A 12,243-nucleotide genomic window follows, 5' to 3' on the forward strand; every position below is an offset into this window, starting at 1 on the left:
TGAAAATTACAATCGATACATTTACGATTTTTATTGGTTTTAATAAACGGCAATGTTTCTTTATTTAAAAAATAATAATAATAATAATAATTTTTTCATTAGTTTTTAAAAAAATGATGAAATTTTATTTAAATAAATAAATAATTAAGAAAACTTTTGTTTTGTTGCGTGTTTTTAACCGAATGAAAAGAATCATTGTAAAAGTGAAATAAAATAATTTCCATTAATAAAAAATATATATATTATGAATTCAATGTTGCCTTTTTCACCACCAATAGTAAAAAGGTTATTAGGATGGAAAAAAGGAGATTGTAATGATGATAAATGGTGTGAGAAAGCAGTTAAAAGTCTTGTTAAAAAATTAAAAAAAAGTTGTGGATTAGAAGAACTTGAAAAAGCAATCACAACACAAAATCCAAATACAAAGTGTGTTACTATACCCAGGTAAATTATATTTTTCTTATATTATTTATTTTATTTTATTTTCATCTCTTTATAAAAAATAAATAAATAAATAAATAAAATGGATTTTATTTTACATTCATTAACCGGCTTTCCCATTGTTTTGATTGCAAAAGGCAAAAGTCTATATATATATATATATATTGTGTGTGTTTGTGTATCTGTTTGTGTACGAGATTTTCAATTCATTCTTTAATACAAAAACAAATGCAAATCGTTAAATTAATTAATCCATATATTATTTTTCTAACCGTATTAATTATCATTATAATTAATTTAATAAATTTTCTTAATCGTGATCTTTCAATTTTCACATCTATATCAACCATTATTATTATTATTTTTTTGTATTTGAAAAATCTGTTTGACTTATGAATTTTTTTTTCAGAGAGACTTTACACATCGAATTTAATTTTATTATTTATTTTTAATAATAACCATTAAAATATTTATAATTAACTATTAATGACTCTAATCCATTATTATTTAAACAATAGTTTTGTAATATTATTATTATTATTATTATTAAATTATTAAATAGGACTACATTTTCATCCGCACATGTAATTCGTCTCATATTGTCCTTCAATTTTAACGATAGTGGCAGCCTACGCTTGCCATTTGTAAGTTCGTTCGTTTATTTTTGTTTATTATTAATTTCAATATTTATTTTTATAGCCATTAAACATTAAAATTTTTATTATTATTATTATTATTATTAATATATTTTTTATATTTTCCTTATTTTTACAATATTATTATTACTATATATAAACAGTCATAGACATTTCATTTTTTTTATTAATGATTTTCAAATGTTTGAATTTTGATTAATAAAAAAAAAAACCATATTATTAATAATTATTATTAATTTAATTTACAATTTGTTTTATTTCACTGTGATTGTTTCATTGAATTCATTTTATTTTTTATTTTTTGTATTCATCTGTATATTTTGTTATATCAGTGATTCGTTTAACAATATTTTTCATATATATATACATATATGTTTATCTCTTAACTAATGTTCGATTTGACCATGCATCATCAATTGCTGTAATTTATGTATTATTTGGTTGTAAAAAAAAAAAAAAATTGCTCATAAACAATTTATTCAAGGATTTAATTTTATCAAATAAAGATGATCATTAAATTTTTTTTGGTTTTTCATAAAATTATGCTTACATTTAAATAATTTCCTGATGACATAGTTATGTATTTTTTTCCTTCGTTCTGTACTTATTCGATAATCCTGTTTATTACAAATGTTTTTTAAAATAAAATAATTTTAGAGAAATTTTTTGTTTTTATGACAAGATATGATTCACCATTGATCAAAAATTGAATTGAATTTTTTTAAATTATGCTTATGTTTACTTTTTTTTTTATTTATTCATTTACACAATCGATCATTATGTAAAAATTATTATTTAAATAATTTTGATTGAAAACACTCGTGTCATAATCAATTGTAATTTGTTAGGTAAAATAAAAACTAATTCATTTAATCATCTTTGTTTGACTTATCTCTGCTTTACATATGTAAAATTATATTCTAAATTTATATTTCATCATTATTATTATTCTTTTAAAAATATTTATTATTAAATATTTAAAATGCATCATGGTAATATCTCGATACTATTCTTTTTGTACTCATAGGTTTTTTTTTTTCAATATTTACAAGCATATACGACATTTTTTTTTTTTATGTAATTATTTATTTACAAAAAAAATTATGTATTTTCCCAATTCTATAAATATGTATGCATGTATGCGGACACATATTTATTCTTTTTAACTTATGTAAATATTAAATTTGTTATGAATATGATTGTAATTTTCCCAAGTGATAAAATTTTGTTTATTTAAAATATGTTATATTAGAATTTTTATTTTTTTTTATTTTTTTTTTTTAGTTCGGACGTATGTGCTCCTCCAGGACATCGCAAAGGTTTGCCACATGTTATTTATTGCAGATTATGGCGTTGGCCTGAACTTCAATCACATCACGAATTAAGGGCATTAGAAACTTGCCAATATGCATTCAGTTTAAAAAGGGAAGAGGTTTGCGTTAATCCTTATCATTATCAGAGAATCGAAAACACAGGTAGTATGCATAAACAAAAGACTTTTTTTTCTCATAGTTCATTTCGGTCGTTTAACTTGTAAAAATAATAATAATAATTTTTTTTGTTGTTTAAATTTAAGGAATAAATCACTCGTACGATCTTTTACCACCCATATTGGTTCCTCGACATTCGTTGACCTCCGAAGATTCGTCAAATTTATATCCAACAACGATCCAGTGTGGCGATTTAACTCCTTCAATACCCGAAAATATTTCTTTTTCTTCCTCAGCTTCACATATGGAGGTACAGACGAGTTTTTTTTTTTTTTTGCTTCGGAGTCAATTAATGTGAAAAATATGCAATTTAGTACGCGAATCTTACTTAAAAACTTTAGATATAAGATTACTTTTATTAAATCAAATCCCATAATCAAATTTCTTTTATTTCTTTGAAAAAATTTTTTTTTTATTTTATTTTTTATACTCGAATTTACACAAACTTTTTTTTTTTTTACTGTTAATTTAGGTTCCCCTCATACACGGTTACCCAGTGAGTCCGTCAGAATTAAGTCATAGTCCTCAAGCTAGCATTGATACTCCAGCGACAACAGAAACGCCTCCTCCGGGATATATAAGCGAAGACACCGATCACAACGACAATATAAGTAAATAATTGATTACGTCATTTCAATAACTTTTAAAACGAACGAGTGGAATACTTATGAATTTGAACTTTTTCAGGTTTGTCCAGGTTAACGCCAAGTCCACCGATAGACGCCCAACCTGTTTTATATTGTGAACCTGCATTTTGGTGTTCAATTTCTTATTACGAGTTAAACACGAGAGTAGGTGAAACTTTTCACGCTTCTCAACCTTCCATTACAGTAGATGGTTTTACAGGTAGAGAAAGAAAGAAAAAGTTTTTTGTAATGTTATCAATGAAGAATTTTTTATTTATTTATTTATTTTTTTTTCAAATTTCAGATCCCAGTAATTCGGAAAGATTTTGTTTAGGTTTGTTATCAAACGTGAATCGAAATGCGGTTGTCGAACAAACGAGGCGACATATTGGAAAAGGGGTTCGACTGTATTACATTGGGGGTGAAGTTTTTGCCGAATGTTTGAGCGATTCTTCAATATTTGTTCAGAGTCCAAATTGCAATCAAAGATACGGTTGGCATCCTGCGACCGTTTGTAAAATACCTCCAGGTATTTTATTTTTTATTTTTAATTATATTAAAAACTTTAAAAAACTCTTGTGAAAGAGAATTTTAACGATTTAAATTTATTTGTGTAAATTTATTTCGACCGTTGTTTGATTGTTTTTCGGTGTACGATAACCAAAAAGGTTCTTTTTCATTATTATTATTATTATTATTGTTAATTTTACAGGCTGCAACTTAAAAATATTCAATAATCAAGAATTTGCCGCTTTGTTATCACAGAGCGTTTCTCAAGGTTTCGAAGCTGTTTATCAATTGACGAGAATGTGCACGATACGAATGAGTTTCGTAAAAGGATGGGGTGCGGAATATCGGTAAATATTTCTTACTTGTTTCATTATTATTATTATTACTGTATACCAGCAGCAATTTAAGAAAAATTGTTTTTTTTTTTTACTGCATGCTGCAGGAGGCAAACCGTGACTTCAACACCGTGTTGGATAGAACTTCATTTAAACGGTCCTTTACAGTGGTTGGACAGAGTTTTAACTCAAATGGGTTCACCAAGACTTCCTTGCAGTTCAATGAGTTAAATTGAAAGGCGAAAAGAGTCACAGTAAAGTTAATTAATAATAAATGTTTCAAAACAGAAAAAATTCCGTTTTTAACGAAAAATTTATAATTTTTTTTTATTTTACCCCAAAAGGAAGAAAAGAAATTTTATTGTGTTATTTTAAATACGGTTATTTAAGCCTTTTAAATAGGTTGAATTACATTTGAAACTGATACATTCAATGGCGATTAAAGAATGAAAGACGTTTTTTTTTTTGTTTTTTTTTTATTATTATTATTTTTTTTTTTTGTTTTATTTTTTATTTTTATTATTATTATTATTATTTTTTTTGTTATTTATTGAAAGCGGTAGGACGCAAAAGCTTTACGGGGGAAAAAAAAAAGAAAAAAGACTTGATTTGTTAAGGTAAACTGTCTAACGCACGGTAGAAATTGTATCCTAATATTTTAAAAAAAAAAAAAGAAAAAAACTGCCTAAAATCTGTTCAAAAAAAGAAATTGATTGTAGAAATTAGTAAAAATATTTAATGTTTAATACTTTAATGTTTTTAGATTTTAAGACTTATTATTAATAAGTATATTCGTAGTAAAAAAAATTCACAAAAAGTTATTTTGAAAAAAAAAAGAAAAACAGGTATTTAGATTTGTTTAGTTTTTTTTTTTTTCTCTCTCTCTCTCTCTATTACTCTTAGGATATTAATCCTAGCCGTGTATTCTTTTTTTTAATTTATAAAAAAAAAAAAAAAATCAAATTGCTCACATGTTTAACAAAAGAAAAGTTTTTTTTTTATTATTATTATTAAACGTCGACAGGTTACTTTTTTTAAGTTAATGTATATATATACCCTGCAGTTACTGTTTTTTTTTTTTTTTTTTTTTCGTCTTATTAAAATAATAATAATAATAAACTCTTTGTGATTTATATAAAAAAAAATAAAATTATTATAAATATATATATATATATATATATATATAAATATTTACGTAAATAGTATAGTGTGTATATTCATAAAATTTATGTTTTTTTATATTTAAATAAAAAATTTCGAAATTTTTTTTTCTTTTTTTTTTTTACAGTAATGTTGCCATATTGTTTGGAATAAACTATTTTTTTTTTAAAATTGTTATGCTTAAATGTTTAAAAAAAAAATAAGAAAGCGTTTTTAATTAATTAATAATAATAATATTATATTGATATGAAAAAAAAAAAATTTATTTCAATTTAAAATTTAAAAGCAAAATTTATTGTTTTATTATTATTATTTTTTTTTAAATTTTAATTTGACGTTTAAATGCTTTAATTGTAAACAATTGGAAAATTGTTCTATTATTATTATTCTCGGTTTATTATTATTATTATTTAAATGTTGACGATTTGTTTTAAATTTTAATGGATAAATTATTTTAATTAAAAATTCGGTGATTGATTGATTGATTAATTATTCGATGAAAAATTTTTATTATTATTATTATATAATTAATGAGTTATTTAAATTGTCCCAGTTTTTTTTGTTAATATTATCATTTTTTTTTTTTTTTTTATTATTAAATAAATAATTTGTAGTTATTAACTCATTATTATTGTTTTTTTTTTTTTTTAAATAAATAAGTTATGTAGTTTGTTTCTAACTACAATATTATTTATTGATTTTAATTAAACGTCTTATTAAGTTTGATTTATTGTTATTTTATTGTAATATTATTTCTTATGTCTTTAAATATATTTTTTTTTAAATTTATAATTATACACGTCACGTTTCTTATTTTATTTTTTTTTTTTTATTTTATTTTACATCTGATTAAAAAGAAAATTATTAATTGTTTTATTCGAGAAATTTTTTTTTGTTTTTACAACGACTGATTTTTTTATTTTTTTTATTTTTATATAAAATTAACTAAAATTAATTTTTAAATTATTTAGTTTTGAAAATATCATAGAGTAAATAAATAAATTGTAGAATGTAAACATTTGTGTAATCCATTTTGTAATTTGCTAGAGTTAACATTATTCAAATAAAATTTTATTTATTTTATTAATTTCTGAATTTATTTTAAATAACATATAAATATAAATAGGTTTGTTAATGATTTATTATTTTCAATTACGAATAATTATAATTAATTTTTTTTCTATTTTTTTTTTTGAAAATTTTATTATAGAAGAGTGTATTAATAATAACGTTTTTTTTTATTACTTTAAAATTTATTTATAATAATATCAACGAATTTTTATTATTATTATTGATATTTTGAGTTTTTAAAAATTGTAATTGACACATATTATTATTATTAAAAAAATAAATAAATTTTATTTTGAATTCGTTTTTCGTATTGAAATTCATTTATTCGTTCATTAAAAAAAATTTTTCTTGTTTATTTTAGGTTTCTACATGTTTTAAATTTTAGCGGAAAATGAAAAACCGTTTCCGTTTCATTAAAAAAAAAAAATTTCGAGACATCAAATTTAATCAGTACTGTTTTAGTGGAACAGGTGAGTGAAATAATTATTTAAATTATTAATTTTAATTAAATAATTTTACAGTTTTTCTTTTTAAAAAGGTTTAAAACTATTAAAAAAAAAGAATTAGGTAATTTTGTATGCAAATTTTATGCAAATGAATTTTACGTTTTTTTTTTTTTTTTTTTTGAAATTGTTCGCCCTGTTTCTCGTCCGTTAATTTTAAAAAATTCCAGAACGCGATTTCTCTTTATGCAAAGTAGGAATTATCTTAAAACTGTACAGATGGTTATGATTTGAAAGGGATATAAAATACGTTTGTTAAATTTTATTAATTTATATCTATGGTTAAATTTAGTGATTTTGACATTTACAAGGTCATTAGTTGAAGAAAAAAACGTTTTTTCATGTACGTTCTTGCTTTCGAATTTAAAACTTTATCTTTGTTAGTAACGAAATTCATTTTAATACAAAATGGGAGGTAAATTGTCAGCTATGGATCCAATGGAAGTCGAAGTACCTGATATTTCTACACTTTTTAAAAGAGATCCTTGGCTTCAGCCATACGAAAAAGAAATTAGAAAAAGGTAAATTATTCACCGGCAAAAAAAAAAAAAAAAAAACTTTGAAATTTTTACTTGTTTCTATTTTATAACTTTTTGAATACTGGTATTAAGTGAATTTTAGTATTTTAACTTTGATTTATTAAAAAATTAATATTATATTGTTTTTTTTTTATCAAGATATGCAATATTTAAAGATTTTTTGGATAAAATTGTCGAAAAGGAAGGAAGCATAGAAAAATTTTCAGAAGGGTACAAATATTATGGAATGATATTTAATGAAGATAATTCTGTAACTTGCAGAGAATGGGCCCCAGGAGCTTCTGAACTTTATTTAATGGGAGAATTCAGTAAGATTTTTGTTTTAATAACTATTTTAAAAGTATTAAAAAAAACTTGCTAAAGCATCGCTTCTTATTGGTGTAAATAAAATTAATTGATAAAAAAACTTTTTTCAGATAACTGGAACAGGAATAGTCACAAATTTGAAAAATTACCTTATGGAAAATGGGAGTTAACCTTACCTCCTAATCCTGATGGTTCATGTTTAATAACTCATTTATCTGAAACTAAGGTAGTATAAAAAAAAAACTTCTCGTAAATTTTATGTTCAGAAATAATTAAACGACTATAAAACTGAAGTTTTTTTTTGTTAATTTTTTTAGTTAATTGTTCGCAATCAAAATAATGAAGAACTGGAAAGGTTATCTCCATGGGCTTCATATGTAGTTCAACCACCAGAAAATGAAGGTTATCTTTTTAAACAGAAAGCTTGGAAGCCAAATGCTCCATATAAATTTAAATACGATAAAGTTAAAAGACCTGAAAGTCTTAGAATATATGAATGCCATGTTGGTATTGCATCTTCTGAACCGAAAATTGGAACCTACAAAGAATTCGCTAATAACATCATTCCCAGAATCACAAAATTAGGTATTTAAAAATATTTTTTCAGGTTTTTTAAAAGTACTATTTAAGTAAAAGATATTTTTTTTTTAAATAGGGTATAATGCTATCCAATTAATGGCTGTCATGGAGCATGCATATTATGCTTGTTTTGGATATCAAGTCACCAGTTTTTTTGCTGCTTCCAGGTGAGCATCTTTTAAATATTTATTTTTTAAAAAAAATTTTAACTTTTTTTTAATACAATTCTTTTTTTTACAGTCGATTCGGAACGCCAGACGATCTAAAAGAACTTGTTGATGCTGCTCACGCTGCTGGATTGTATGTCTTATTAGACATCATTAATTCTCATGCTTCAAAAAATACTTTGGATGGATTGAATCAATTCGATGGAACTGATAGTTGTTATTTTCATAGTGGTTCAAGAGGAGTTCATCAGCTTTGGGATTGCAGAATGTTTAATTTTTCAGAGTAAGTTAATTTTAACTTAAAATTAAAAACCGATTTTAGCGAAATTCAGGTTTAATGTTATTAAAATTTTTTTAAAGATATGAAGTTGTCAGATTTTTATTGTCAACGTTAAGATGGTATATTGATGAATATAATTTTGACGGTTATCGGTTTGATGCCATCACGGCCATGTTATACCACAGTAGAGGAATCGGGGAAGGATTTAGTGGAAATTACGATGAATATTTCGGTTTAAATGTAGATACGGACGCTATTGTCTACTTAATGTTGGCAAACCACATGCTTCATAAAATGTATCCCGATGTAGTAACTATTGCTGAAGTTAGTTTATATAATTTTAGAAGTTTTTTCTCGCTTAAATTTAGATTAAAAATAATAACTAATAATTTTTTTAAAGGATGTTTCAGGAATGGCCAGTCAATGCAGACCCGTAGAAGAGGGTGGAATCGGTTTTGATTACCGTTTAGGAATGGCAATTCCTGACAAGTGGATAAAATTATTAAAAGAAGTGAGAGACGAAGACTGGAATATGGGAAATATTGTTCACACTTTAACTAACAGACGATGGATGGAAAAAACGATTGCATACGTTGAAAGTCACGATCAGGTACAGAATAAATTTTTTGTTTTTTAACATGATAAATAAATTTAAAAATAAAATAGCCAAACAAACTTTAACTAAAATAATTGAAATTCTATTTTTAGGCTTTAGTTGGGGATAAATCAGTTGCCTTCTGGTTAATGGATAAAGAAATGTACACACACATGTCTGTTTTATCCGAGCCAAATATTATTATTGATCGTGGCATCTCATTACATAAAATGATCAGACTTATAACTCACGGCCTTGGGGGAGAAGCTTATTTAAATTTTATGGGTTCGTAATTAATAAATTTTTTTACCAGACGAATATAAAACATAAACTACATTTCTTTTTTTTTTCGGGAAAAGGAAATGAATTCGGTCATCCAGAGTGGTTAGATTTTCCCAGGGAAGGAAATAATAATTCATATTTTTACGCAAGACGCCAGTGGAATTTAGTTGATGATGATCTTTTAAAATATAAATTTTTAAATAATTTTGATGCTGCCATGAATCAATTAGAAGAAAAATACGGTTGGCTTCACAAAGATTCGGTAAATTATTTGTAATTAGTTTGCATTTTGTTCGTCTTGAACTTGAAAGTAAAAAAAAAAAAAAATTTGTTTCGATAGGGTTTTGTTAGTTGCAAACACGAGGATGATAAAATAATTGCTTTTGAAAGAGCAGAATTGCTTTTCTTATTCAATTTTCATCCCCATAAAAGTTTTACGAATTATCGAGTCGGAGTCGAATTACCAGGAAATTATAAAATATTATTAAGTTCGGATGATTCTGATTACGGTGGTTTTGGACGTATCGACACGTCACTGACATATTCCACATCGTCCGAGGGTTCACACGGTCGTAAAAATTCTTTGCTTGTACGTACAATTTGCGCATTTATTCAAAAATAAATTTTTACGATAATATAAAAATATATTTTAAAATATTTTTAGGTTTATTTACCCAGCAGAACTTGTGCCATTTTGGGCAGGGAATAAACGAGTCCCGCAAAGAACAATAGTACCTTATATAAAAGCAAGTAAAATTAAAAATTTTTTTTTTCTCTAGTCTGTTGGTTTATATTACCAAAATTCTATAAAGCCAAAAAAAAAATTAAAAAAAAATTTTTTTTTTTTTTTTTCTCGTTTTCCACTTTTTTATATTTCTATGTATTTATTTAACAATCGTCGATCGCATTATTATTTATTATTATTATTATTATTTTTGTATTGATATTTTATTTTTTTATTTAATAAATTTTTTATAATGTTTAATATTATTTTTAAGTTAAATTTTCTTAATTTTCTTTTGCTTATTATTTGTTTTTGTTTTTTTCTTTTGTTTTTTTTTTTTTTTTTTTTTTTTTTTTTTTTTTTTAAGGTTAAAAATTTATTTTAAACTTTAAAAAAAAATTTTTGGTTAAATTTTGATTTTTATTATTATTATTATTATTATTTTTTTTTTGTCAGGAAATAAAATTTTAAGTACATTGTCGCCTCTAATTTAGTTTATAGTTAAATTTTTTATTTTAATAAAATCGTTAAAACCTCCAGTCACGAGATGGGTTTTAAGGTTCAATAGTGTCACCATTTTAGGTGTAGCAAAGATTTTAATTTTCATTTTGTTGACGCATGAAAGAGTAGAAAGGTTTTTACATGCACCCACAGGCATCGACAACCATGTTAGGAAGTGTTTTTTGAGTTATTGTTTCATTGTTATCCATGTAAATAAGTTGAATAGGAGATAAATGAGTCGCCGTACAACAAGGTACCAATTCTACCTTTTTACCACCTCTTATTAATTTCTAAAATTAAAAAAATTTTATTTTATTTTTATTAATTAATTATTTTTTTTTTTTTTTTAAATAAAAATTTTTCAAGAATTATTTTAAATACCCGAACAACCGAATTGTATGCTGAACCACTCAAAGTCAAAGATGCTGCATTTGAACAGGATCCTCTGCAAAAATAAGCATCGTATCCTCTCGGCTGTATTATCCATTCGTTCCATCCTATGTCTACAAATGATATGTACAATTTTTCTCTACAACATTCTGATATTCCAGGCATGCAATTAACGTTTCTCTTAGGACGTCTTTTCTAAAAAAAAAAAAAAAAGTTTTCCCTGCTTAATAAGACGAGATAAATTTCATAATAACAATCATCATTATTAATATTGACTAACTTTTTTATTATTTTCAGTGTTTATAACTAAGAAAGGTAATTTTTCTGTTTTTAAAGAAACGGGCGTCCAAGGTCTCATGTAACCACAAGTTTTACACATAACTTGAATGGTGTGTCTTCTGATATTTTGTTCCAGCCATTTTTTTACAGTTTCCAATATATCTAATTTTATCCATCCCTCTGGAAATCATTTCGATCGTGATTAAAATTCAACGTAAGTATAAATTTCAATTAATTTTTTTTTTTTTTTTTTACATTTATAACCGTGAGAATTTGAAACTTGCCTTGTATTTCAGTTACGTGTCTTTCGATGACAAGAATTTGCGGCGAATTGATTTGATTAACTTCCAATATTTCCGAATAGACCAAAGTTTGATTAACGTTAGGATCACCGTCTAAAAAATCTTTTTCTTTGTATATCCAAAAATCGGTTAGCGCAAGATCTTCCATTTCCAAATCTTTAGGTAATTGAAATGTGAAACATGCAGACGGATATGGTGGAGTCAATCGTAAATACGATTCGCAAGCGGAATATTCTAAAAATGGGAAAAAAAAAATATAAAATTAACTCCTTCTACGACGTATGTGGATTTATTCAGGTATTTTAAAAAATAAATTTTTTTTTTTTCGATAATCATTCATCTGACGAAAACATTTCATAAAAGTTCAGACTTCATTCAATCATTCATTCATTCATAAAAAAATTTATTTATGTTAATTACAAAAGTGACGCGACTTATTTAAAAAAATTTTTGTGTCAGTAAATCAAAAGAGAAAAAAAAAAATCACATTTTTTAAAAAGTTTATC

General features: G+C 24.2%; 3 protein-coding genes across 3 annotated transcripts in view; 2 read left to right on the forward strand and 1 right to left on the reverse strand.

Annotated features, from left to right (window-relative positions):
• Positions 1 to 253: 253 nt before the first annotated feature.
• Phum_PHUM033930 (smad, putative) lies at positions 254 to 4,289 on the forward strand (the record flags this gene model as incomplete). The annotated part of the gene is made up of 8 exons (XM_002423011.1): positions 254 to 444; positions 2,382 to 2,572; positions 2,740 to 2,837; positions 3,060 to 3,198; positions 3,275 to 3,433; positions 3,518 to 3,727; positions 3,926 to 4,070; positions 4,166 to 4,289. The coding sequence occupies 8 exons, from the start codon at positions 254 to 256 to the stop codon at positions 4,287 to 4,289; spliced, it is 1,257 nt and encodes a 418-aa protein (XP_002423056.1).
• Positions 4,290 to 7,222: 2,933 nt separating this feature from the next.
• On the forward strand, positions 7,223 to 10,320 carry Phum_PHUM033940 (1,4-alpha-glucan branching enzyme, putative; the record flags this gene model as incomplete). Its single annotated transcript, XM_002423012.1, has 12 exons — positions 7,223 to 7,314; positions 7,471 to 7,640; positions 7,749 to 7,864; positions 7,956 to 8,223; positions 8,294 to 8,384; positions 8,458 to 8,667; positions 8,745 to 8,988; positions 9,065 to 9,274; positions 9,373 to 9,544; positions 9,619 to 9,803; positions 9,882 to 10,134; positions 10,256 to 10,320. The coding sequence occupies 12 exons, from the start codon at positions 7,223 to 7,225 to the stop codon at positions 10,318 to 10,320; spliced, it is 2,076 nt and encodes a 691-aa protein (XP_002423057.1).
• Positions 10,321 to 10,903: 583 nt separating this feature from the next.
• The window catches only part of Phum_PHUM033950 (Growth/differentiation factor 8 precursor, putative), a gene marked incomplete at both ends in the record, with an annotated part of 4,374 nt that continues 3,034 nt past the window's right edge, over positions 10,904 to 12,243 (reverse strand). Inside the window, 4 exons of the mRNA XM_002423013.1 lie at positions 10,904 to 11,043; positions 11,174 to 11,351; positions 11,437 to 11,613; positions 11,736 to 11,971. Of these exons, the coding sequence (XP_002423058.1) occupies positions 10,904 to 11,043; positions 11,174 to 11,351; positions 11,437 to 11,613; positions 11,736 to 11,971 (731 nt within the window). The remainder of the gene's footprint in view (positions 11,044 to 11,173; positions 11,352 to 11,436; positions 11,614 to 11,735; positions 11,972 to 12,243) is intronic.

The sequence above is a fragment of the Pediculus humanus genome, genomic scaffold (genome assembly GCF_000006295.1).
Source record: "Pediculus humanus corporis 1103172107383 genomic scaffold, whole genome shotgun sequence".
NCBI classification, from domain to species: Eukaryota; Metazoa; Arthropoda; class Insecta; order Psocodea; family Pediculidae; genus Pediculus; species Pediculus humanus.